The sequence below is a fragment of the Podarcis pityusensis genome (genome assembly GCF_964106645.2).
Source record: "Podarcis pityusensis genome assembly, chromosome: 6".
In the NCBI taxonomy this organism is placed as follows: domain Eukaryota; kingdom Metazoa; phylum Chordata; class Lepidosauria; order Squamata; family Lacertidae; genus Podarcis; species Podarcis pityusensis.
Window position 1 is genome coordinate 26,623,286 of NC_138030.1, and position 26,457 is coordinate 26,649,742.

At 45.1% G+C, this 26,457-nt stretch overlaps 2 protein-coding genes across 4 annotated transcripts in view; one reads left to right on the forward strand and one right to left on the reverse strand.

Moving 5' to 3' along the window:
- The window catches only part of LOC308478990 (uncharacterized protein), a 377,493-nt gene that overhangs the window by 19,729 nt on the left and 331,307 nt on the right, over nt 1-26,457 (forward strand). The window lies entirely within an intron of this gene.
- MYBL2 (MYB proto-oncogene like 2) lies at nt 745-25,296 on the reverse strand. Of its 2 annotated transcripts, none has more exons than XM_081009237.1 (14): nt 25,050-25,296; nt 21,144-21,231; nt 20,182-20,250; nt 19,895-19,987; nt 18,454-18,674; nt 17,989-18,145; nt 17,092-17,364; nt 14,498-14,875; nt 13,718-13,857; nt 13,236-13,335; nt 12,160-12,273; nt 10,818-10,934; nt 6,490-6,618; nt 745-3,924 (listed from the first exon to the last, which is right to left on the reverse strand). In XM_081009237.1, the coding sequence occupies exons 1-14, from the start codon at nt 25,067-25,069 to the stop codon at nt 3,796-3,798; spliced, it is 2,028 nt and encodes a 675-aa protein (XP_080865363.1). In that variant the 5' UTR covers nt 25,070-25,296; the 3' UTR covers nt 745-3,795. The 2 variants fall into 2 exon arrangements, with proteins under 2 accessions (XP_080865363.1, XP_080865362.1); XM_081009236.1 differs by having other exon boundaries at nt 746-3,924; nt 6,490-6,639; nt 25,050-25,295.

Genomic DNA, 26,457 nt, shown 5'->3' on the forward strand with positions numbered 1-26,457 from the left:
CTTTTCTTAATGGGGACTGGATAAGAATCTGAGGCAGGATAGTCACAGGGAAGACACAGGCAACATTGACGGAGCGGCTACTTTTAAAGATCACAAAATGGCTCCAGCAGGCAGAAGAGATTATGTCAATGATCACCTGGAATATTTTGCCTGTGATGCTGAAAGGCGCAAGTGCCACACCCCTCACCACTTTCTACAAAGCAAGCATTTTAGCAAATAATAACTATGCCAGGTGGGGGGGCATTATCTTCCCCCAGGAACAAGATACAGCACACAAACGATGCTGGGGAAACATCGCTGCAACGTTAGCATAACGTGCAAGCTTAGAAAGTGGGACTTTGAGAAAGAAATATGTGTTTATTGGGAGAGAGGATTGAGGAAGACATCTATACGCCCCCCCCCTTTTTTTGTAGGCCAAATGTAGCAGCTGAATGAGCCTAGATCATGGATAGGCAAACTAAGGCCCAGGGACCAGGGCCGACCCAATAGCCTTCTAAATCTGGCCCGCAGAGGGTCTGGGAATCTGTGTGTTTTTACATTAGTAGAATGTGTGCTTTTATTTAAAATGCATCTCTGGGTTATTTGTGGGGCATAGGAATTCGTTCATTCCCCCCCCCCCAAAAAAAAAATATAGTTCTGCCCCCCACAAGGTCTGAGGGACAGTGGACCAGCCCCCTGCTGAAAAAGTTTGTTGACCCCGCTTTAGAATACACGCAAGAATCTTCATAACGAATGTATGTGGATGAAGGAGCTTCTTATTCTTCCAAGACAGACAATCTGCATTGCTAAGAATAGATTCCTTTCAGGCCATCTTCCTCCTCAGCAGGCTGTGCTGCCTATCAGTTTTCTCTTTTCATAGGCACACTGTTCCCCTCGCACCATGAGCCACCTTTACAGGTCACTCGGGCAGATTCCAGGATGCTATTTAATGTTCAAGTCCCAGTTTCATTAGCCTGAACACACTTGGTAAGCCTGTGATCTTTGACACCTTACAGAACAGGAATTTTATCGTACATCCACACCATTTTTTATTTTAACTCATGCCCAGAATACCACAAGGTACCGTATATACCAGCCTTCTTCTCTCAACTATTCCTGTGCAACAAGCTAAGAGCCTAGACTCACAATGATATAACCTATTCTACAGGTGTTAGGACTCGGGGATAACATGGCCAGGCATGTGTTTCAGACAGGAAATGTCTGAGCTTTCCAATTAAAAGTTAATTGTCTTTGTCATTAACAGGCTCCCTCTGTTCATTTCCCCTGAAATTTGCTCAGCACTAGATCTTCCTTAATAAGCAATAAACACATAGCAGGGCACGCTGGTAGAATCAGATTTATGGGATTAGAAATGGCTTTTAATACCTTCATCATAATCTTTTAATTTAGAGCAGACTCCAAATCAAATCGGCCTCACTTTCTACAATGAATGATAATTTATTTAGGGTTTTAGCCATGACAGTGGTTCTAAGAAAGATAAATTCTTAAAGCAAAAATAATACTAATTATTCACCAAGAAAACCTCACCTGTTTTTTCTAAACAGGCATTTACATCGGAACGAACTGTGACATCTTCCCACGAAGTAGTCTTACTTTCATAACAGTTCCTTCCCCCAAAAAAATTCAAAGCCACGCTGTTTGTCTTTCATCCATCCCATGAGGCAGGTTAGGCTGAGAAACGGGGTCTTGCTTGCCCAGAGCGATCCAATAAGCTCTTCAGCACAGGTTGACTTAAAGTGCTATTTCAAAGACTGAACGATGGAGAGATAAGAGAAGCATGCCGCCCTCCATAAGCACATGTTGCAGAGGCATTGGTCAAATCCATTTTCTTTGTCCAAACATGTGCACCCACCATCTGGTGCAGGATGTAGATGCACACTTAAAATGTCCAAGCACTTCTGACTGAGCTACAAATCCCATAGCTAAACTATGGGATTCACTTCCACAAGATGCGAAGATGGCCACCAATTTAGACAACTTTAAAGGGGTTTTAGATCAATTCATGGGAGGTATCAATGGCTACTTATCATGATGGCTATGGTACCTACAAAATCAGAGAAAACATGCCTGTGTCTCAGTTGCTCAGAAACAACTATATTACTTGTGGACTCCCCAGAGGCATCTGATTGGCCATTATGGGATACAGGATATTGGACCAGACCGGCCTTTGGTTTGATCCAGCAGAGCTGCTCTTATACAACTAGACTTCCTACACCCAGATTGTCCTCTAAATCAATGCACTACACTGGTTGCAAGGATTATTTCACATATTATGCAAAGGCAAGCATTGGTTAGTCAATGGGGACCACAGCCAATCACCACTTCCTGCCTAGTGTACCTGTTTGATGCAGGCATTTGCTAACTTATTTGTCATTCATCTATATAGCTGTAAAAACGAAAATATGTGAAGTGGCTGTTAGCATACATCAGATGGTTGGGAAGCATGGAAATCTGTGGTATCGGTCACCAATTTGCAATTCATTTTAGGCATCTTGAACCGATTCAGTTAACAATGCAGTTTTCACAATGTCTCCTTCTGCAAGATTCATCTGACAACACAACTCATGATATACCCAGGAAGAATACAAAGCCCTAGACAATGAAGTGCTGTGGAGTATACAACACAGAACCACATTAATCTCTGGCCTCTGTTGTTTCAGCTCAGGCCTGGTTAGTGGAGGCCATTAAAAGGAAAAGGTTGATACACTGGGGAAGATCTGTTTGAATTGCTTTCCCGGGGATTACATCAAACTAATCTGAAGCAAAGTGTAAGAGTGCTTTGAAGAACCTATCTATAACATGACTGAAGACAAGTACTGCAAGACAGAGACGTATCTTATCTAGGACACGCTTTCTTTCAAGGGGTATGAGCCAGACTTTCACTCACATGTGATTTACACAGATCTCTGCAAAAGCTCCTTTTACCATAGCAGTTGTGAAGCGATAAAGCCGATTAACTCTCCCAGCACTGAGCAGACCAGCTCGCTTCAAGCAGCCTGCACCTTTCCTTATATCAGAGCTGGAGTGAAAAGATTGGCATCAGCACCATCTGGTGGACTTGGAAATATAAAATACTCAGAAGCAAACCACAACATCATATGCAAGCAATAGCAGATCAGGGTAAGAGGCAATGGTGTACCTCTTTGGAGGCAGTGATTTTGATATTCTTAAGACTGCAATACTCTGGAGAAGATGTTTTGATGCCTACCTTTACATAGTGCAACAGACCACATCCCAGTTCACAGAGTTTGTCTAATCTAAAGAGCATATTGCAGACATTTCCAACTGCTAGCAGTTCTTCTTCCTTCCATCTCAATCCCTTTGCCCGTTACCATCAGACAAAAGTTCCAAAAGAGCCAGATGGAATGGGCAGGGACTTTAAGCATAATTACACTTGAAGAAACTCAAAGAAGGCAAAACCAAATCCGAAAGTCCAGGGCTTTCTCTTCCCCGTGAATTGATTCACTTCTCTTATGTCCCTCTTTGCAAACCAACTGATTCTTTTTTATCAAAATGAAAAGGGAGGTAGAGAAGGTTTCTCAAGGGAAGTGAGAATGTCTCAGCTCAATTAATGCAGGGCTGTTGCCAAACTTTAAAAAAAAAAAAATCTCTTCTGAACATTGTTCTCTATATCATGCTTAGAACCCAGAATTTAGAGCAATAAATCAAAACAAGGACATCTATGGTAAAGCTCAGGAGTCACAAAGAAGGAGCTGGTATAAGAATGCCATTCCAGGTTCGGTTCTCTTCCTCTCCCTCCCTCCACCCATGGCTACAAGAGTTTACAAGAGTTCTTCAAGATAAGATTAATGTCCGTGATGTGTGGTTCTGTTTCAACACGCCCAAGACCTGTCGAGCTTTGTCTTGCATGATCAGCTGGTCTTTAGAACCACCACAAGCCACTGTTTTCCAAGCACTGGACATCTAAGGAAGAGAAGAGAAGAGAAAATAAGCAAGCAAGCACACTTTTGGGGAAAGCTTCTTGATGCAGTTTTGTGAATTAGCCTCTCACTCAGGAGTCAGAATTGGCTCAGGTGAAGCCATAGGGAAGCTTTTGTAAAAAGTTGAGAATGAGTCCCCGAACTTCTCATTGACCACTGATGTGCTACAAAGAACTTAAATGCATAGAGGACTAGTAATTTTGGGGGGTGGGGGTGGGTTTACTTGAAAGGATTCAGTGGGTTTAAGCCATGTAATGTCTACTGTCCCAGGGCTGTATCCAACATAAGGTAGCTTTGTTAGAGCAGGGTTTCCCAAAGTTGGGTCTCCAGCTGTTGTTGGACTACAACTCCTATCATTCCCAACTAGCAGGACCAGTGGTCAAGGATGATGGGAACTGTAGTCCAAAAGCAGCTGGAGGCCCAAGTTTGGGAAACGCTGCAAGGGCTTTTCACTGCACAATAGAGCTTCCCCTCCATCTCCTTTCCTCGCATGCCCCCTAAATCCTTTAAGAACATAAGAGCCTGCTGGATCAGGCCAGGGGCCCATCTAGTCCAGCATCCTGTTCCCACAGTGGCCAACCAGATGCCTGTGGGAAGCCTGTGAGCAAGAACACTCTGCTCACCTGCAATTCGCAGCAGCTGGTATTCAGAGGCATAGTGCCTCTGGCAGCAGAGGCCGAACATAGCCATCAATAGACTTGACCTCTATGAATTTCTCTAATCCTCTTGTAAAGCCATACAATTCCATGGGTATCGCTGCCTCCAGTGGGAAGCAATTCCATAGTTTTAACTGTTCTGGGAGTTCCAGCAACCTTGCAGAACAGATCAGGGTAGGGCACTAGGGATGCATAAGTTCTGCTGTGCAAACTGAAATTCTTACATTAATGGAACTGCTTTGTTGGATACATTGCCCTGTATTGATAGCCCTAATTATGTGTTTCCTGGGAGCCCAAGTCCCAACAGGCCCAGCCACATTCACTTGCCCACCCCATCCCCACCCCACTAAAGGCATGATTTTAGACACCAGTGCTGTATCTCTTCCTTCGCTGTCTCCAAAGCAGGCTCTTTGTTGTTATAAGGCTGCATACTTTACGCACACAAACACAAACACACACACACACACACACACACACACAATCTGAATTTGAAAAGCAATCCTGAATTCCAAACAAACTGCACAATTTCTTCAAAGAAGGACGTTCACTCATTTTGGATCATATTTTCAGAGGCATAGCCTGCCAGGCAAGAAGTTGTACAGCTTACTCAAGTGTTGCACAGGGTGAGAGTTGGGATAGGGAAGCAGGAGGGGGCAAGCAGTGTTCAAGTGCATACTCTTAACAGGCTGAGGTCCCAAATTCAACCCCAAACATCTCCAGCTAAAAAGGACCCTCAGATAAAAGGAATAAATGGATTGACCATGTATAAGGCAACTTCCTACATTCCTAAGACCCATTTCCTGAATATTATGCATTAACTGCTGTAGCAATGCCAGGAAAGATTAATGACTGAAAATCTCAAGACCATTAAAAATAAGCCAGTCAGGTGACTGGGCAAAACCACATTCGCAGAATGACAACCACAATTACATCTGGCGGTGGTCATCTGTGGTTAACCCCAGTGGCACCACTCCAAAAAGCAGGGAACCCGAAGACTCATACTGCTGGAGTCAGTGTCACAATTGGGGCTACAAGTTATTCATTTGCTGTGAAATTTCAGGTGCCTCACCACAAACATTTAAGCAGCTTCTATGCCCATCAATTTAGGAAAACAACTTTTCAGCAAGGTTAGAAGGCTCACACAAAATACCATGGTAAATAATATTGATGGAACCTGGGACTGGAGGATAATCTCTCTCTCTCCCCAACCCCACTTGATTCTTTATCAACAGAATTTTGTTTTAAAAACTCCGCCCACTTATTTATAACCTAGATTCTGGGCTCAAATTTCAGTGAGTCTACTCTGAGTAAAGGTTCATTGAACACCACCTCCGAAGAAGAAGAAGAAGAAGAAGAAGAAGAGTTTGGATTTGATATCCCGCTTTATCACTACCCGAAGAAGTCTCAAAGTGGCTAACATTCTCTTTTCCCTTCCTCCCCCACAACAAATACTCTGTGAGGTGAGTGGGGCTGAGAGACTTCAGAGAAGTGTGACTAGCCCAAGGTCACCCAGCAGCTGCATGTGGAGGAGCGGAGACGCGAACCCGGTTCCCTAGATTACGGATCTACCGCTCTTAACCACTACACCACACTGGCTCACATAGGTGATTTTGTTTTAAGCTTGTACACAACAAAATGGGAAATAGTGACTAAGCAGACTCTAGTCAAATGATGGAAAAATTAACCATCACAACTCTTCATAAACTCCACAATGGACCTTAATTCGTTTAAGAAATGCAAAATCATTAACAGGCATACAACCTTGTTGCCTGGCACTTGAGCAAGGCACAACATTCACAAAGCTCATGGAGATGGCAGGTTCTGGTACTGCAAGTCTCTCAAATCTCCATAACTGTGGCACCTGCAAAGTTTCCCCAACGGACTGTGCTTACCAGAGGAGGAGGTCTGAATTTGCTTTGGATTCTCTTGGAAGACGGGGCCTTCTCTGCCTTCACATGCACAAACCCCCTGTTGAGCAAGCTGCTGTCATTCCTGCTGCTTGACAAAGAGAGGTTTAGGGACTGCGGAAGGAAGTTCACAGACTGCAACCAACCAAAGGGAAAAACGAAAGTTACAACCAATGGCATTGCTGAGATTAACTTGCTTCATTTCCCTCCCAAATCCTCTTTTAGGAAAAAGGAAGCGGTGGCAGGCAAAGAAGCAAATGTTTAATGTAATCAAGTTTCTCTTATCTTTCTGTCACGGTGCAAGTTTCCTAGAGAAAAAGAGGACTTTGTAGTCAATCACTGGGGCAGCGATCAGAACAATAAGCCCGATAGCCTAATGCTGTGCAGTCTAGCATCATATTCGGCAGTGGCTCTCTGTGACTAAGAAACTCTGTAACTATTACTGTGGAATAATGGAAAAACTCAACCTTTGGTGTTACTCCATAGTTAATTGTCATGGACACCTGCCGGCAAGGAGGTTAGGCAACACGGCTGATAGATAACAGTATCGTGCGTATTGTTCCAATCGCTGCACAAATGAGTCATAGAACAAGGGCAGTTTTTTGGGGGGGAAACCCACAACCATTTATATCATGATGGAAGGGTAAGAGATAGGGTTGCCTGCTGGTCGCAGAAAACAGTAGCTTCTACGGACTCCCAATGGTTTCAACTTTCTCATCACAATGCGTGTGGAGAAATATTGAACATTTTTGGCAGGTTAGAATATGGGTATCTTAGCAAACTGTGCTGTCTGTGTTGATTGGACTTAAGCCTGGCTCTTATACAGCCCCTTGGTAAGCCCAGGAGAGGCAGTGTGAACCCTCACAGACTCCTCCCACACCATGTAGTGTGTCGTGTGAACAGTGGTGTGGGTAGAAGAGAAATGGTGGCCACAGGAAACTGCAGCTCCAGGATGCTTTCAGAGGAGGAGCAACATCATCTGCCGGAGCACCAGGATAACAGAAAGACCTTTCTTGCAAACAAGGTGAAAAACAAGGTTTTCAAGTTTTACAGTAGAAATCGGTAGGAAAATAATTGAGCAGAATACTGTCCTTGGGTGGGGTTCCTGAAACGTGCTTGCAATTTAAATGCCAACACTTATTTGCAAGGTTGCTTCCATTTTAATTAAAAGCCAAAGGTTGCAATTCAGCAGGCTAAAGTGCTTTTGTTAAATCTCAGTGTTTTAAGAAGTTTAACCTGTACAATCAGGAGTACTGCGTTCGATGGAGCATATTCCCAGGTAATTCTGCACAAGGCTAAAGTCACGCAACTCCAACATGCTAACCACTACACCTGCCTTTGCCAGCTCACTATCCTATGACTGACAGCTGACCCTAATAAGCTGGGGGGTTGTTGTTTTTAAGTATCTCAGGATTCTGTTAACAGGCCTGCTGCCCAAGTCTACCCAGGGAATTCATGAACAAGCTGGAGCAGCCAGGTCTCCCATCCTCCAAGAATCATAAATGTGAAAGTCAACATTTGTGTAAATGTTACAATCCCTGCTTCTATGAAATGTGCAGTATGCTTCTGAAGATGTTTAGACTATAATGCTTAAGCACACAACCAGGATTAAACATGACTGAACTCAATGGGATATGTATTTATGAGAAAACACGCATATATACACAAATCAGAAGCACCCAAAACAAGTTCCACCTAAGGGCGCAGTTGGGCAACAATGCATATGGATTCATCAGAGGTAGCCAACACGACACGCTGCAGATGTTGCTGGACTCCAGATTCCTATCAGCCCCAGCCAAAATGGCCAATGATCAGGAATAATGTGAATTGTAGTTCAAAAGACCTGTAAGGCATCATATTTGTTGTTGTTGTTTAGCCATGTCCGACTCTTTGTGACCCCATGGACCATAGCACGCCAGGCACTCCTGTCTTCCATTGCCTCCCGCAGTTTGGTCACTCACGCTGGTAGCTTCGAGAACACCGTCCAACCATCTCATCCTCTGTCGTCCCCTTCTCCTTGTGCCCTCCATCTTTCCCAACATCAGGGTCTTTTCCAGGGAGTCTTCTCTTCTCATGAGATGGCCAAAGTATTGGAGCCTCAGCTTCACAATCTGACCTTCCAGTGAGCACTCAGGGCTGATTTCCTTCAGAATGGTTAGGTTTGATCTTCTTGCAGTCCATGGGACTCTCAAGAGTCTCCTCCAGCACCATAATTCAAAAGCATCAATTCTTTGGTGGCATCATATTAGCTGCCCCTTACTATAGATGTTAACGTAATACAGTGATACCTTGGTTCCTGAACTGCTTAGTTGTGGAACAAACCGGCTCTCGGACACTGCAAACCCAGAAGTGTGTATCCCAGTTTGTGAACATTTTTTGGAAGCCGAACATCTGACACGGCTTCCGCTTGAGTGCAGGAAGCTCCTGCAACCAATCGGAAGCCGCGCCTTGGTTTTCAAATGGTTTCGGGAGTCGAACGGACACCTGGAATGGATTAAGTTCAAAGAACCAAGGTTCCACTGTAAACATGTCACAAGGAAACGGGTTGGCTTTACCAACTTCCAAAGTGTTCTTTTTTTCAGCACCATTCCTAGACTTGCTTCATCTTATTTTCTCTCTCTCTCTCTCTTGCATTTCCCATTTTCCCCACTTCTTATGAGCCAATCGCCCAGCAGATTTTTACCACCCTTTTTACCTGCAACAACCTGAGCCTCTCATCGACGGACTGCCACGGTATGGTTGCTAAAAGCATGGGCCAAATGCAGCCTTGCTGCGACTCTACAGAGGCTAACCGTTTTACAGCATGCATGAGAAAAGCCGTAGTCTGCCGGTTTGTACTGCTGCACAAGTGCACCCCGTTAGCAAGCAAAACATTGATTATTGTATCAGAATTAATGAGGGTCAAACATTCAGCAATTGTTTTTAAAAGCCATATGGGATTCGTCTCGATTAAAAACAAACCTAGAGTTCCAAGGTAATTCATTAGCGTGGACAGGCAAGTCACTAACATGCCACTTGCAGAAATGAGTGCCACCACGGGTTGCCTCACAAGGAAACCGTCTATTTGAATTCCCAAATTCTAGTACTGAAGGCACTTGCAATGCACTAAGCAAATGTCTCTGAAATGAGTCAGCCTGGCTGCTCCCACCTGTCAGCGAAGTCAAAGCTGCGATTGATAAGCAAGTTGTTTGGCAGTAGAAATCCCTGAGGTCCTAATGAGCTGCTGTTTCCACCTCCCCTTTACTGCACTTTCCTTGCTTCTGGCTGATTTTTTTTTAGTAATCCTTGGAATCTCCAGTGTTTGCCCTTTCTTTTTCCCTAGCAACCAGAATGCAGTGTTCCTGTGGTAGGTTCATCTGATACCAGGTACTCCCTAGAACTTGTTTTCTGTGAATAAGTGTGTTGTGCAAACTCTGCAATAGACTGTGCAGAAGCTAAAGACCAAGCCCTCTTTAAGAATTCACTTTGGTTTAGGATTGGCATTGGAGAAAACAGGGTTCTTGTGCCTTTCACAATTGTACTCCTTATGCTGGTCTGTGACCGTAATAAAGTTCATTCATTCATTCATTCACAGTTGTACATTCCACAATCCAGAAAAGGAGAAGCAATAATGACTGTACTCTCTTAATTCTGTGTTATGTCATGTCCCCAAGGCAGCCATTTTTTGGTTGGCACCCTCACTACTGTCTCAAAATTCAAACTCTGCCCACTGGTCCACACATCTGGGCAATCAAAGCCCAGTACGGCCTACTTTGACTTGAAGCAGCTCTTGAAAATCTCCAGCAGATGTTTTTTCTCTGACCGACTGCAAGGAAGTCAACTTAAGACATTTTGTATTCAAATGCACTACCACTGAGCTATGACCTGCCTCAGTGCATATCCATTGCCACAAAAAAAATATGGAGGCATCCAAAAGCCAAACTAGACAAGACACAGCAAAAGTGCCTTGTCTAGTTTGTTCCTCACTGAAATACACCTAAAGGTAGGGGGCAGAATTGATTCAGGTAGCGCTGAGTGCAGAATAGGGGACTTAACCCTCTTTCCAATCAAAATGGGTTTCTCATATTTTGTGGGAAGGAAGCATCCACTTCTCTGATGAAGTCTGCAGTCCACTGTGGTTGCATTCTGGCAAAGGTAACACAAACGCCTGTGAGATATTTGCCCCAAGTCTCATATAGTTTGGCCTGTTCCAAGCTTTTTTATTCAGAACAATGAGGACCAGATACTTGTGGTTTTTAAAAATGATCTTAAAGAGTTTCTAGTTACTAAAAGTACTCCCCACTATCACCACTACCCATCTGATTACAACTCACCTGAGATCTTTTGAAGCAAACAGGTTTGGCCGTGGTGGAAACTGTCAGCTTCAAGTCTTCATCCACAATGTCAAGGGCTAGAGATTTCCTGACCTTCTTAATGGGACTCCTGTGCATCTGGAAAGACAAGAGAAGAATATTTAAGTCCCAACAAAAAAAAGTAGGCAACAATTTGGGGATGAAGTAGCATTGTATACTAATTTTAGAACAAAGGGAGCTACTGGGAAAGCTTCATGGGGCACCAGTAAGTTATGGAGAACGAATTCATTTGAGCACAATTGACAGCTGTCAGGAAGACTCCATACTACTATCTCTGCAGTTACGGTACATAGGAACAAAGGAATCTGCCTTCTACAAAGTCAGACAACTGGTTCATCTAATGTAGGACTGTCTACACCAGGGGTGAGGAACCTTCCGCCCTCCAGATGCTGCTGGACCACAACTCCCACCATCCCTGACCATTGACCACGCTCACTGAGAATGATGGGAGTAGTAATCTGGCAACATCCGGAGGGCCACAGGTTCCCCAGCCCAGACTGAGTGGCGGTGGCTCTCCAGAGTTTCAGACAGGAGTCTCTTCATGTCTTACGTAGATATGTGAGTGATTAAACGTGGGCCCTTCTGCGTGAAAATCAGTGGTGCTCTACCACTGAGCTATAGCCTTTCACCATAATGATGTACAAACTGGCAGACCACATACATGCATTGGCTGTTATGACTGCAGCACCGGGAAAGTACAGAGCTGGCTTCAAACCATACCCTGAATTTGCTAGCTGCAATGCCTATAGAAAAAATATCATGCTTGTAGACAAATATAAACTGAGGAAGAATTGCATCCTTTTAGAACCTGGGAAAGAGAATCTGCTGTGGTCCACAATGAATGTCTTATTACCAGTTTTTAAAGATGCTGCAGCACACTTTATTTGGGGGGGGGGTGCAGCCAACACTGTTAGCAAATCCTCAGCATTCTGGATGCATCAAATTCCTGCAGAACCCTAATGGTCCCAATGACCTAGCCTGCTCTTACATACTTGAGCAGTTATCTCACTTATCCAGTACTGGTCCTCATGTAGCCAGAATGGCTCTATGCACACGCAAGAGGGAGCTCTCAGAAGGCTTGCAGCAACTCTGCAGCTTGCAGAAGTACCAAAAGTATTTAGAAACTATATCGCCCTTGAGAGGAACCCACCTACTCCTGGTAAAAACACCTCAATGAGGAGTTAGCCTGCTCAATGGGCACTGAATGCCGACTGAAGGTTTGATGAGCAGGGGATAAACCCTAAAGGGAAGCACTCCACACTGCACTGTTTTCTTGCAGATCATACTTGTACAATATACTTACACCCTGTTTCCTCTTCTGTCTCTCTGGCTTTACATCATCTTCTATGATCAGCTCAATACCAGCCTCGCTCCGTAGTACTTCTTTCAAATCTTCTTCCAGGTTAGGCGTTTGAGGCTGGCGTTAGGGATGCAGGAGGAAGAGAAAAAGTTGCACTTCCAGACTTTCCATCATGAACAATATATGTGACCAGTACATGTGTAGCACAGGCCAAGAACATAAAATTGTTTCGTAGCCACTGTGCAGATCTCCATCATAGATAAAGGCTCTTTCTGGTAGCGCACAAAAGTCTGTGTCTCTAAACTGGCTCTTAGCTAACCTGACCTGGAAGGACTCACATGGCACACTTCTCTTAGGACTAATGTTTCCCCAAGAACACCTACATGCTCAAAGACAGCGGCAAAGCCCAGCATGCAGCTTTGAGGGAAGAGCTGTGCGTCTGAAAAACTGCAGGGGCCTTAGAACTATTGGAGCACAATAGCCTCCGGATATTTATCCTCCTTACGAAGAACCAAAAAAGGTGGCAAGATCAAGTCCCCATAACCTTATTACACAGCTTGACTGATATGGCATCCATAGCCATTTAGGGAAAAGACAACATCTAAAAATAAGGAAATTGCATGATTCCTTAATAGAGAAAAATACAATAAAATGCCAGCCTTAAAGTGCTTGGGCTTGCTGAGAGCCGTAATGAAACTGAAAGCTGCTGTTTTGTACCTACTTTGTTAAACTATTAAAAAACCAACATTGTTCAGATAAGCAGAACACCATCTCACAGGCCAAAAAACCTGACAGGTTGAATCTAGCCTACAGTCTAGAAATCTGCTAATCTTTTAATTTTCATGCAAAGCATCATTTCATTCTATACTAATGTAAGGATTTTTCTGCTGAATGCTGGCTTGGTGTTTTTGCTTAAGATGGGGGACTTGGTCCAGAATTACGTATAGCACTGCGGTCCCAGCAGTAGCACAATGGAATGCAATACAGGTAGGACCCACGAAACAGCTATACAGCTATACACACACACACACACACACAGAGAGAGAGAGAGAGAGAGAGAGAGAGAGAGAGAGACATACCAAAGGCCTAATTGGTCCGTACTTCTCCAGAGCATTCTTGAAAGGTGTGGGTGTATGAGGTGTATTGTCCGTGATGTACTTCTGATCAGGTGTCACAAATCTGAAAGCACAGAAGAGGAGAGGTTTGCTGTGGGAATTTTTAGGTCTTATAGATTTCGTAACTTGTCGATTAACTGTTGTATTCTAATTCCTCCTTGATTGTAAGCTACCCAGACAACACTGTTACTGGGAAGCATACAAGCAATATAAACAGATATCCAAACAATTAAAAAATACCAGCTCACATGCTCTTCCTTAAAGGAAGGTCAGTGGGATTTGCATGGAACGCACAGTGGTCCCTCATGCCCAAGACCACAACACTGTAGCTTCACTGGTGTCACTGTAGGATTAGGTGCTCCCAACACTGAACACTAGGCCCAGACATATCCGTGAAGCCTACAGGATACACGCTGGAGTGAGAATGAGGGGAAGAAAATACTTACACCGAGTTTTTCTGAAGCAACGGTGTCTTGTCTCTATGTAGCGGGGTAGTCACTATCACTTTCTGGCTGCACACAGGAGTGGAAGTTAAAGATGGGTTCTCAAGGTCAAGAGTGTCTTGCTTGGTCCAAAAATTCAGGAACTGCCAAAGAAAGGAAATTAGAAGAGTTGACACACATCAGCTGAATTGGATTAAGTAACGGATTGGTTTTCAAATCTATTTCAGCTTTGAGTGGCGATTCCTGAGCCCTGGACTTTACATTTTCAGTATAATATGACCAAGGACAGTTTTCCATGTTGTAAACACCTGGCCATAAGGAAGCATGGGAGGCTGTGCCTTCCTCCACCACAAGTGGCTGAATCTGTGGTCAAGTAGGTCCAAGACCTGTAAAATATGTCTGGAGAGTGAGGGTCTAAAGCAGTCTGTGTTATCTCTGACAAAAGTCATGCGACAAGGACACCCTGATCTTTCTTGGATAAAGGTCTTCCAAGCTGTATACTTAAATATGGAAGTGTAGGAAGAGTATCTAACATGACTTTAAAAAAAAAAATACTATAAGAAAGCAGGCTCTAAAGCAAATTTTGTGTTTCTGTCTGGTTCCCATTGATTTTACCAACTCAAGTGAGCAATCTCCATATAAAAGCCATGTGAGCTCCAGTGAACCATTAATAAATGGGAGGACATCACTCAAGAATAAAAGGGTGATTTGCAGAAGATAAAATGTCGTGCATGAAGGCGACCACTGACTCACTCTTGCTGCCCACTCTTTGCACCTCCATACCTGGGAGGGGGAGAATGGCAGCGTCTTGACAGGGGTGCTCTTAGGCGTCATGCTGTTGCAGGAGTCCTGGAAAGAGAGGTTGCCACTGGTCCACCCTTCTGGGACAGGCGAGAGTGCGACTTTCCTCTTCTTCTGCCGCTTAAGCACAGAAGGCGGTGTACCAAAGCTCATGTCCGTGCAAGGGGAGATGGGGATGAGCTCGCCTTTGCTGCCTTTGCTCAGGTCCGAAATGGTGTGGCCATCCAAACGGTATTCTGTCACGTTCTGCGAGGTGGAGGAGGGCTTGAGGGATGTTTGCCTATCTGGGCTGCTGCTGTTACTTGTAGACAGGTAGTCAGGGAGGTCAAACTGAAACAGATCACACCAACCATCTGGGTCCTGCCAGAATAGGAAAGGTCAGAAAGTTTGGGAGGATAAAACTGCAGACAAAGAATGTGGCAGAGCAGAATGGGTGGCAGAATAACTTGGCACAAGTAGATTTGAGCAATTTCAATGCAAACCAAGTGCACGAGCTATGTACTGGAACCTTAGGCCTTGGATATGGAGCAAGTTATTTTCACAGAGATCCCATTCAAATCCATGTAGAAAAGCTAACTTAACATCTAACTTACCGTATTTTTCACTCTATTGGACGCACCGGACCATAGGAGGGGGAGAACAGGAAAAAAAAAATTCTTGTTCTCCCCCTCTAAAACAAGGTGCGTTCTGTGCGTTCAAGGTGCGTTCACCCGAAGACTGGAGGCTTTGGGTTCCTTTCGACCTGCTCTTTGGGGCTGGCGGGGGGGGGAGCGCTGCTTGCAGATCCCAAGGCTTGCGGATCCCTGCCCGAAGCCTGGGACGCGCTGTGCACCGACCCCTCTCGCTCTCCAGGCTTCAGCGACAGCCTGCATTCGCTCCATAGGACGCACACACATTTCCCCTTCATTTTTGGAGGGGAAAAAGTGCATCCTATAGAGCGAAAAATACGGTAAGTCCTCTTGATTTGAATGGGAACTTAAGTGCAAAAAACCTGTGCCCCAATCATTTACAAACTTTGCTTCAAAAATCAATACCCAACACTGGAAAAAAATGCAGCATAGCTGGGTTTCGTTTTACATATAATGGAAGGCCAGTTTTAAATTGTCTCAGTCATAAATACTAAAAACCAGTAGTAAACTAGAGGGAGGGAAAGTGCTTCCAAGAACATTAAAGGATCCCTGCTGGATCAGACCAAACGGATATCTAATAACCATTCTGTTCCCCACAGTGGCCAATGGAAGGCTTAAGGAAAGCCTGCACGCAGGACATGAATGCAACACCAACCTCCTGTTCGTGTTCCCCAGCAGCTTCTGAGATTGGAAGTAGCATCCAGCCACCATGACTAGTAGACATTGATAGCCTTTATCCTCCATGAATTTGCCTAACCCGCCTCTATAGTGGCTATCGCCCCATGCCATGGAAGAAAAACTCCATAGTTTAACTATGTGCTGTGTGAAGAAGTCCTCACTTTTGTCTGCCCTGAACCTGCCACCCCATTCAGCATCCATGGATGGCCCCACATTCATGAAAAGGGAAGAAAATTCTCTTTTGCTGCACCAAGCAGTTTTTTCACACCTCAGCTACGACCGCCCTTACTGTGCCAATTCCCTGCCGATAAGGTGGGGAGGGGATTGTTTGTGCTGCTGTTTGGATGCTTTGTATTTTATAGTTAGTCACTGTTACAGTGATGATATAATAATTATTATTATTATAATTATAATTATAATTTATTTATTTATTATTTATACCCTACCCATCTGACTGGGTTTCCCCAGCCACTCTGGGTGGCTTCCAACAGAATATTAAAATACGGTACATTAAAAGCTTCCCTAAACAGGGCTGCCTTCAGATGTCTTCTAAAAGACTGGTAATTGTTTTTCTCTTTGACATCTGGTGGGAGGGCGTTCCACAGGGCGGGGGATTAACTTGAGATGTTTGTTGGCCCTATTGATATTGGTGTTTAAATTGTGTTGTAGCTGTTAGAGCAGTGGTTCCCAATTGGGGGTCTGCGTAACCCATCAAGGGGTTTCACGGCACCATTCACGTAACAAAAACTACCATAGAGATATCAAAATTTTCAAAAGTAGGGCGTCCAAGGCTTAGCTTTTGCAAAAAAAACCAGCACTTCGATAATAGGGAACCACTGTTAAGAGCATTATCTTGAAACGTTGTTATATTTTATTCTGCATGTTGCTGTGAGCTGCTTTGAGCATGGCTCTACCAAGGAGAAGTGGCATACAGTGGTACCTCAGGTTACAAACACCTTGGGTTACAGACTCTGCTAACCCGGAAGTAGTACCTCAGGTTAAGAATTTTACCTCAGGATGAGAACAGAAATCACGGGGCAGAGGCAGCGGGAGGCCACATTAGCTAAAGTGGTACCTCAGGTTAAGAACAGTTTCAGGTTAAGAATGGACCGCCAGAACGAATTAAGTTCATAACCAGAGGTACCACTGTACAAGTAAACTTGACGTGATTATGATCATAGCACAAAAGACCCTATGATGAGCAAAGCCTACATGCAAACTCCTCATCCCTGAACGTACTACGGAAATAGACATCAATCCACTTCTTACAGATTCAATCATGTCCAGAGCTTCTGTAATAGCTGGGGCCGTAGAGGTGCATAAATAACTGCCTGCTTCAACCACCCATGTGTACTGAGATGAGCCTTCCTTCAGGTCACTGTCAGGCACTGTGTTTTCTGATGCTCCCGCGATACTGTCGTCCGCCAGGCTTTCCGGGAGTTGCTCAGGAGGCAGCTTTGGCAGGCCAACAGATTCTTCATCCATGGCTACCTCCTGCTTTATTTCCAAGGCCTGAACAGGCCAGTCTGTCAACAAGGTTTGCTGTGGAAAGCAAATGAGGATTTGTGTGACTACTACACAACAACAATAAAAGCAAATCAAGTACACGGCTGCACTCAAAGAGCATCAAGGCTGCAAAATCAGGGAATAAAATCATGAGCCAATGTCCAAAACAGTATTCAGCAGTGCTAAATCACACCCTTCACAGTAAAAACACAAAGTCATGAAACATTTCCGAAGCATCTAAATGAGGCTGCAATCCTAACCCCACGGACCAGTTCTTGATATATGAGGATTATGTTGTTAAAGATTTATTTTGAAGCTTCGGTGCCAACTCCTGTTGGATTACAAAATGCAAATGAGAAGAAGTTGAGCAGTTATGATGCAAACAGTTCTGCCTTCATTGATTCCAAAACCAGCATCTTGACTACAAAGAAAACTCCTGCTTTCATCTGCCGTTTGGATCCCTGATTAAAAAAATGAGTGGATTTTGCAAGATGCTTTACAAATGTAAAACCGAAGTTTGCAACCTTATTCCAACGTACCAAAAAAAAGCAAATTAATTTAAGGCTGTATAGAATATTGTGGCACTATCACCTGGAAGTTTGCCTAAATATATTCTCTGTTTAATAAAGTTTTCAGAGACATAAAAATGCTTTGCAATACCTGGCTTTCGACTTCTTGTGCAGTTTGGCTTTCCTTTCCTTCCACCTCCACCAGGAGATAGAGGGGCTTAGAGTCTTTTGCTTCGCTAAGAAAGCCTCCTGTCTCCACCTTCCTTTTGATTGTGGAATTCCAGTGGTTTTTCACAGCATTGTCTGTCCTGTAAAGTAGAAAGCGCACACACATCATTGAAAAGTGACTCACAAGAGGAGAAGCATCCTAGGAAGAGACGAAGCTGCCTTGGGCCAAGTCAGACCATTGATTGGTCCATCTAGGTTAATAATGTCTACACTGATTGCCAGTGACTCTCCAGAGTGCTAGACAGGGCTTTCTCCCGGCACCAGGGGTTGAACCTGGGATCTTCTGCATGCAAAGCAGATGGCCACCCACCAACCTCCTCCATTTTCTTGTTTGATAGATCCATCCCAGTATGGGACAGAAGAATGCAAAGGTCCGTAAGGAACCTACCTCCCAGGAAGCAACTTTGCAATTTCAGCCCAGCGGTTCCCCAGAACCTTGTGAGCCTCACAAATGATACGGTCTTCTTCCTCTGTCCACGATGACTTTTTCACCTCCGGGTTCAGGTGGTTGTGCCAGCGTTCTCTACACTGCTTGCCCAGCCGGCCTTTCAAGTGCTTGGCTATGAGCGTCCATTGCTTTGTGCCATACTTCTTCACTAATTCAGTGACCTCATAAGGGGGGAAAGGACGAATTGTTAATCACTGTGTGATCACGGTGGCAGACTCCATCCTCACTGTGCATTAAAGGGAAAAGGGAAAGGACCCCTGGACTGTTAAGTCCAGTCAAAGGCGACTATGGGGTTGCGGCGCTCATCTTGCTTTCAGGCTGAGGGAGCCAGCGTTTGTCCATAGACAGTTTTCCAGGTCATGTGGCCAGCATGACTAAACCGCTTCTGGCACAGCGAAACACTGTGACGGAAGCCAGTGCTTTTGAACTGCTAGGTTGGCAGGAGCTGGGACAGAGCAACGGGAGCCCACCCCATTGTGGGGATTCGAACCGCCAACCTTCTGATCAGCAAGCCCAAAAGGCTCAGTGGTTAAGAACACAGCACCACCTGCATCCCTCTTCACTGTGCATATGTTCAACTCTATCATTCTATGATTCTATCCAGAAGAAAAATTCTTCTGAGTTCAGTGCAAGAGTGTAGGATTAAACTGAATAGCTGCAGGGAGCCTGTGCATGTACAATTACATGCAAACGGCTCTCTCAATAAACCTGGGTAGCTTGCAAAAGCAGAGCTCCCAACTGGGTTGAGAATATCCAGTGTGTGTAGTTGTGTGTGTGTAGGCTCCACGCAGCCATTGAATTGTGGGAGGGGGGGTGTAGATCTCACCATCCCACACCGCAGCGCCGCTCAACAGTTACACTGAGACAATAATATGAGCTTCTTTGCTTGCTACCCTATTAATACATTGAGGTTTCACAATTGCCCAACTTAACATCCATTAGCGTAAGGTAACTCGTGTTCGATTTCTACCGAGCAACCAGAATTACCTTATCCTAAGGACAGTGCAATGGCTGCATGGAGTGTACAAACAAACATTACCAAGTTACTAAAGGTGCAAGCCTATTTCGCAGAAACTTACTCCCTCGTAAAAGCACATAGGACTGCAAGCTTAGGATAGCAGCTGATGGTGGAGAGTTAAGACAGCATGGTGCTCTGCGCGTTTTTAAGGAGGATATTTAAGAATCAAATCAGAGTCTTACCAGAAAGCTGCTAGGGTTAGGAATCTGTACCACGGACAAAATAGACCCTGTATTTGATAGATGAAGAGCGGCAGCCAATACTGCAGGATCTTTCAAATACTGGGATTCTAGAGAGATTCTACCTGCAAGATGGAATTCTAATTTCTTCAACTATAAGAGACACATGTTGAGAAATAGTTACCTTCTGATCTTCTTGTTTAGTCCAAGGGCCTTTAACCAGGACAGGGTTTAGCACCCGAAGCCAGCGATATTGACACTGCTGCTCAGTGCGGTTCTATGAGCAAACGTAAATAAGTACATGCTAAAGTGAAGATTGATAAGGCAGGCATAAAGAGAAACCAAAAGTATTAGGCAGAGATTTTTTTTTTTTAACTAGCAGCTTGATCTTTTGCAACTCTGCCATACCCCTCTCTGCTCCAAAACACCCCACCAGCAAAACCTTCCACTCTGTTGAAAAACTCCACTTACAGGAAACTGGCTTGCTAGGAACTTCCAGTCATGTCCAAACTGTGTCACCAGTGAATTCAAGAGCTCATCCTGCAAAAAAGCAAAGCCATCAGCTTTGGCACACAAGTAACATATACAGTATGTTGTTTCATTACCTAAGTTATGTATTTCAGGAACAAAATAACATAATTTACCAAAACAGAAGTCGTGACACCATGACATCATGAGATATAGCATGGTAAGGAAAGGAACAGAGGTTTGACCTTCAACACAGCATTCCAGCTACTTCTATGTGCCACCCAGAAAACAGAGCTGCTAGCTAGAAACTAGGTCTTATGTTGCACTCTGAAGTAAGGTAAAGGGACCCCTGACCATTAGGTCCAGTCGTGACCGACTCTGGGGGTGCGGCGCTCATCTCGCTTTATTGGCCAAGGGAGCCGGCGTACAGGTTCCGGGTCATGTGGCCAACATGACTAAGCCACTTCTGGCGAACCAGAGCAGCGCACGGAAACGCCGTTTACCTTCCCGCCAGAGCGGTACCTATTTATCTACTTGCACTTCGTGCTTTCGAACTGTTAGGTTGGCAGGAGCAGGGACCGAGCAATGGGACAAGGAGCAGGGACCGAGCAACGGGCCAATTTGGGACAAGTAATGCTATGTGTATTCCAACAATTTGACATGCAATACTTTAAGCACAGAACTCTGGCCTCTGGAGAATGTCTGGGCTTGTTTGAATTTAAAAGCACGTTTCTAGTCCTCATGAAAGTAGGGAAAGCAGCAGGAGAGAAGAGAGGAACATGGCTGGAATAGGCAAATAATGCATTCCATTCCCATTTTATTTCTTTATTGGATGCGTATACAAGGACTTCTGTAAGGATTTTCAAAGTAGCACATATCGCACGTCAGCAAAGTGTTTTCCATTCAGCTAAGCTCCCCAAGGCCACAATCCCTACTTTCCTCAACACAATCTACACATGACATACCTCTTCACGTGACCACTTGACTTTGCATCTGTTATCCCGCCGTTCAGATGCATCTGAATCTTGGTAATGCAATTGATCTTGCTCTTCACTATTGCAAACAAAATTTAAAAGCAAATGGGAAAAAAGAGCATGTAAGTATCTTGCTTTACAGATTTTTAATTACCCCACCACCACCCATATTCTACCGCCGACTAGAATCTCCAGCCTATACCTCAGAACCCATTGAAACAATACAAAGGAGAAAGATAGGTAAGTAGATAAAAACAAATACTTAAACTTCCTTCATTGTGAACATGAGCATGCATCTGCTGGTTTGCTACAGGGCCAGGTTCAATGCACTTGTGGTAATTCACAAAGTCCTAAACAACTTGGGGACAAAGTAGTTTAAGGACCGGACTCCTTATGCTCTACCTCGATCTCCAAGATCTTCTGCACCCATGAGGTTCAGCTGAACTTCATTGGGGTTGAGGCTTTAGTGTGGCAGGCCCTGCCCTATAGAATTTGCTACCAGCAGAATCACAGAACTATAGAATTGTAGAGTTGGTCCAACCCCTACAATGCAGGAATCTTTTTGCCCAACATGGGGCTCGAATCCAGTACCCTGAGATTAAGTGTCTGAGCTATCGATCCTTCAGCAGTAACCACCCAGGCCTGCTTTTAGGTAACTTCTGAAAACTGTACTATTGTTTGGACAGGCCACTGCAACATGAATTTCCCCTTTTACCCAATCAGTACTAATGTTTTTGACTGTTTTTACTGTAACTTTTGTACCTTTATGGAAAGGACGGATTACAAACACTTCAATAAATAAAATAAAAATAAGTGGCCGTAAGCATGTGCCCTCATAAGACATTTAGTGGGACTTACTAGAAAGTAAGGAGAGTTCAGAATTGCAGCTTTAGACGGAAATAAAAGGTTAAGAAACAGAGAACAAGAAGCAGTGGGGGAGAAGGTTCCATATATACCGTATTTTTTGCACCATAACACTCACTTTTTTCCTCCTAGAAAGTAAGGGGAAATGTCTGTGCGTGTTATGGAGGGAATGCCTACGGGTGGCGGGGGGGATCTGCTGCAGTCGTGAGCAGAGGATCCATGGTTCCCCTTCCTTCCCTCCTCCGTGGCTTGCTTTGAAACAGCAAAGCGGGAGAAGAGCCGCTGAGTGGGGAGGAGAGAAGGACAGAGAGCCTGCTTCTTTAAAGGAGCAAAGCGGGAGAGGAGAGGAGCCACTTACACGAGTGTAAGCGGCTCCTGTCTGGTTGGTTCCTTTAAAGCAAGCAGGCTCTCTGTCCCTCTCTCCTCCCCACTCAGCTCGCTACATAGCAGCAAAGTTATTCAGCTCGCTAAGCCGGGGATGAGCGGGGAGGAGGGAGAAAAGCAGAGCCTGCTTGCTTTAAAGGAGCAAAGTGGGAGAGGAGCCTTCTCCCCTTATACCCCTCTTCTGCATTATTAGCAGCATCCTTCTCCACCCACCCCACGCGTGCTTTTTCTCCCCTTAAACCCCTCGCCTGCATTATTAGCAGCATCCTTCTCCACCCACCCCACGCGTGCTTTTTCTCCCCTTAAACCCCTCGCCTGCATTATTAGCAGCATCCTTCTCCACCCACCCCACACGTGTTCCTTGTCCCTTGAGTGCTTTTCCTTCCCTCCCCACTTAAAACGTGGTTACAAAGCACGGATCCACATGGATCCTCAGGATTTTTGCATTACGCTACTCCAAATTCACTGTCAGATCACATGTCTGTGGCCACAGCATGAACCACAAAACTCATACATCCACTGTTTAATTTAGAATATTTTTTTTCTTGTTTTCCTCCTCTAAAAACTACGTGCGTGTTATGGTCGGGTGCATGTTATAGAGCAAAAAATATGGTAATTTTATATGTTAATTCAAAACCACTGATTCCGTTTGCAAATCCGGCTGCTGTCCTGATCTTTGGAATTGTCTCCCTCTGGAGACTTACCAAAGTACACGACATTGTTATTCCAACATATTTTTGGTAGCCAGAGTTTTGATGGAACAGTCACCGTATGACTCACCAAGTCACTATATGACTCGCCCAAGTCCTCAAGATCAAGTGGGATATACACCCAAACAAATAAACTAAATTAAAACACCACCGCTAGGGCTAGGTAAAAACATCATCCAATCTCTCAGCCAGTTAGAATATTCATGAATATTTTTACTGAAGGATTCAAAAAGATCCCTGAACAAATATTTCTAGTGGGCAAAGCGGCTTAGGCCAGGGCTGGTAAGTCCAAGAACCTCAGATGTTGTTGGGCTACAACTCCCTCACTCCTGACCATTGGCCTCGCTAGCTGGGGTTAATGGGAACTGGAAGCCAACCCACGTCCTTGGGCCACAGGTTCCACATCCCTAAGGTAAAGGGACCCCTGACCATTAGGTCCAGTCGTGACCTACTCTGTGGTTGCAGCGCTCATCTCGCTTTATTGGCCGAGGGAGCCGGCATACAGCATGACTACAGTCATGTGGCCAGCATGACTAAGCCGCTTCTGGCGAACCAGAGCAGCGCACGGAAACGCCGTTCACCTTCCCACCTTCCCCTATTTATCTACTTGCACTTTGACGTGCTTTCGAACTGCTAGGTGGGCAGGAGCAGGGACCGAGCAACAGGAGCTCACCCCGTCACCGGGATTCGAACCGCCAACCTTCTGATCGGCAAGTCCTAGGCTCTGTGGTTTAACCCACAGCACCATCCGCGTCCTTCCACATCCCTAGTTTGGCCCCAAAGCAGGCATCTAGGCCACTTACATGTGCAGTGCTTATTTAGAGTGTTAGACTAGACCAGGGTCCAAATTCCCCCTCAACCATGATGGTTGGTCTCCCAACCTAATGCACCTCACAGGTAACTTGCTGTGTGGCTCAACAGGGAAAGGGGAGATCCATGCACACCATTTTAAACACCTTGGGGAAAATGTGAGCTATAAACGCAACACCAAATAGTATAAGTAATGCCATTCTGTCTTTCACACATCATCATTGTTGTCGTTGTTTATTGGACTCTTCGTGACTCCATGGACCAGAGCACGCCAGGCACTCCTGTCTTCCACTGCCTCCTGCAGCTTGGTCAAACTCACAGCACCCTAAATGGCCAGAACATTCCCAGTAGTCTCCTCACAGATACAGTGTGTCTACTCAGAAGTAAGCGCTATTGAATTCAGTGGGGCCTACCGCCCAGTAAAGTGAGTTTAGGATGCAGCCATAAGCCATGATTTTTCACAGCTTTCCCAACTACCCCCACCTGGTAGCTGGACCTGACAGTCCTCATATAACTACCATTAGGTCCACCACCCAGGCAATCCCAATTCAAGTCTTTGCCAGCTCGTTATCAGTTCCTCTCCTTGCTTTAGCATCAGAAGGCCTCTAAACAAGATCGGGGGGGGGGGGGGGTCCCGCTCCAGACTGTGGCCCACGATCACTTTCATAACCGAACTGCTCTTCCTTGCAAAAGGATCAGCTTAATACTAATAATGATGATGAAAAAAGGACAAAACAGATCACTAGGGAAAGCAGAATGACGCTCTTCCTTTCTCCCTCCCGCACCGCTTGGCGCAAAAAAGAGCTAAGTTCCTCTCCCCGCCCTTGCAAATTCACGCGGGCCATTTTAAGCACCTTTAAAGCAGCTTTAAGCAGCTTTCTCCCTTTCAGATCGCGGCAAATAAATCATCCGCGATATAATTTTACAGATCTATCCCTGTGCATGCTCCACTACCGTGGACGGTAGGTCAATCAGTTTGGGGGCGGAAGGGTGGGGGGAGAGGAGAGAAAGGAACAAAAAACAGGCGGGGAACGGATTTCCCACCACCTTTCCAACCCACGCTAAACGATGCCTCCAAAAACAGCTGCAATATTCTCTTTTCCCGCCCCCCGCCTCAAATGCAACTCACCAGCGAGCCCTGCGAGACATCCTGCCTTTTTCCCCTCTGCGTTCAAATCATGCGATGGCCCAAAATAAAATAATAAATAAATGAAAATTTCAAAAGAACAGAAAAGGCTATCAGAACTTGGAGGGGGGGTGGGGAGACGGATGCCGCTAAAGGACCCCCTCTGAATAGCGCGCGCGCGCAAGCCAGGCTGCCGCTACTGCTGCAACTGCAGCTCCGTGGCTCGCGCCCGCCCAGGACTCCGAAAAGCACTTTCCTATCTCGCGCCAACTCCTCCCCAGCCAGCCACCTTTTCCGGCGGAGTGACGCTACGCGCGCGAGGCTGACGACACACAGAGTATTCTTGGGAGGGAAAAAGAGGAGGCGGAGGAAGAAGAAGAGGTGGGGAGGGCAAAAAAAAAAAAAAGTGGCGCGCGCGGGCAAGTTGCAGCTTTGTATACTTTGTATACTTATCTCTCTATCTATTAGCACCCACATAAAGTTTTTATTTTCCTTTTTAAAGGAGAAAGCCGCTCCAAATCTAAGGAAGTGAAATATGGTGTTGCGACACTGCAGCAAGCAATGAAGAAACAAAAGCCAAAATGCTTACGCGGGAAATAAGATGGGTGCAATCGGTTTCTCATTATTTCAATAATTCATTATTATTATTATTATTATTATTATTATTATTTGCTACATTTCTTAAACTGACTGTATTTGTGGATTGCAGGTATTTATATAACCCGCCTCTTTATTTTGGGTTTTTTTCCTCCTATTAAGGAAAATAGGTGTTGAGATTGAATGAGCAGCGTCCCTTTTTCCTTTTGCTTTTAGAGTTCGCTTATTAGCACTGCTAAAATGTAACTTTCCCCATTAATGAATTCCGACGCGGGGGTGGTTTCTTAGGGTTAGTGGACGACGCTTCACGCTTTCCGGTTTAGTACTTTTATCCTGCCCTTCCTCCAAGAGGTTAAGAGTAGAGGAGTTCAGAGTGTCGAGCATCTGCGTCTTTCATTATTGCTGCGCAACAGGCAGAAATTCAAAAGGCGGTGCCTTTTCCATCCTCCACTAATTCAGTGCTGGGAAAGCTTCCCTCTTTGGATTTCTGCCTGCCATTGAAATCTTAAAAGCTGAGCAAGCCCCTGCAACAGAGAGAAAGTGCCCGAAGGACTATTGTGCCTTAACAGGCAGAGGAACACAAAGTCAGTAAGAGGGTAGCAAGCTACCAATGAGATCAAGAGGTAGTACAGGGAAAGAGAACCTATGGTCCTCCAGATGTTGAACTCCTATTGAGTGCAGCCGCTATAGCCAGTGGAGTTGGAGCCCAGTCCAACAACATCTGCAGGCAGTGCCGGATTTAGGGCGGGAGGCAGTGGAAGACAGGAGTGCCTAGTGTGCTCTGGTCCATGGGGTCACGAAGAGTCGGACACGA

Coding starts and splice junctions, on each gene's coding strand:
- MYBL2 (XM_081009236.1), bottom strand. CDS start 25,069: ATGTCTCGCAGGGCTCGCTG. Junction 17,365..17,988: donor CACAAGAAGTCGAAAGCCAG/GTATTGCAAAGC, acceptor TGCTTTCCACAG/CAAACCTTGTTGACAGACTG. Junction 13,858..14,497: donor TGCCATTCTCCCCCTCCCAG/GTATGGAGGTGC, acceptor TTTCTTTGGCAG/TTCCTGAATTTTTGGACCAA.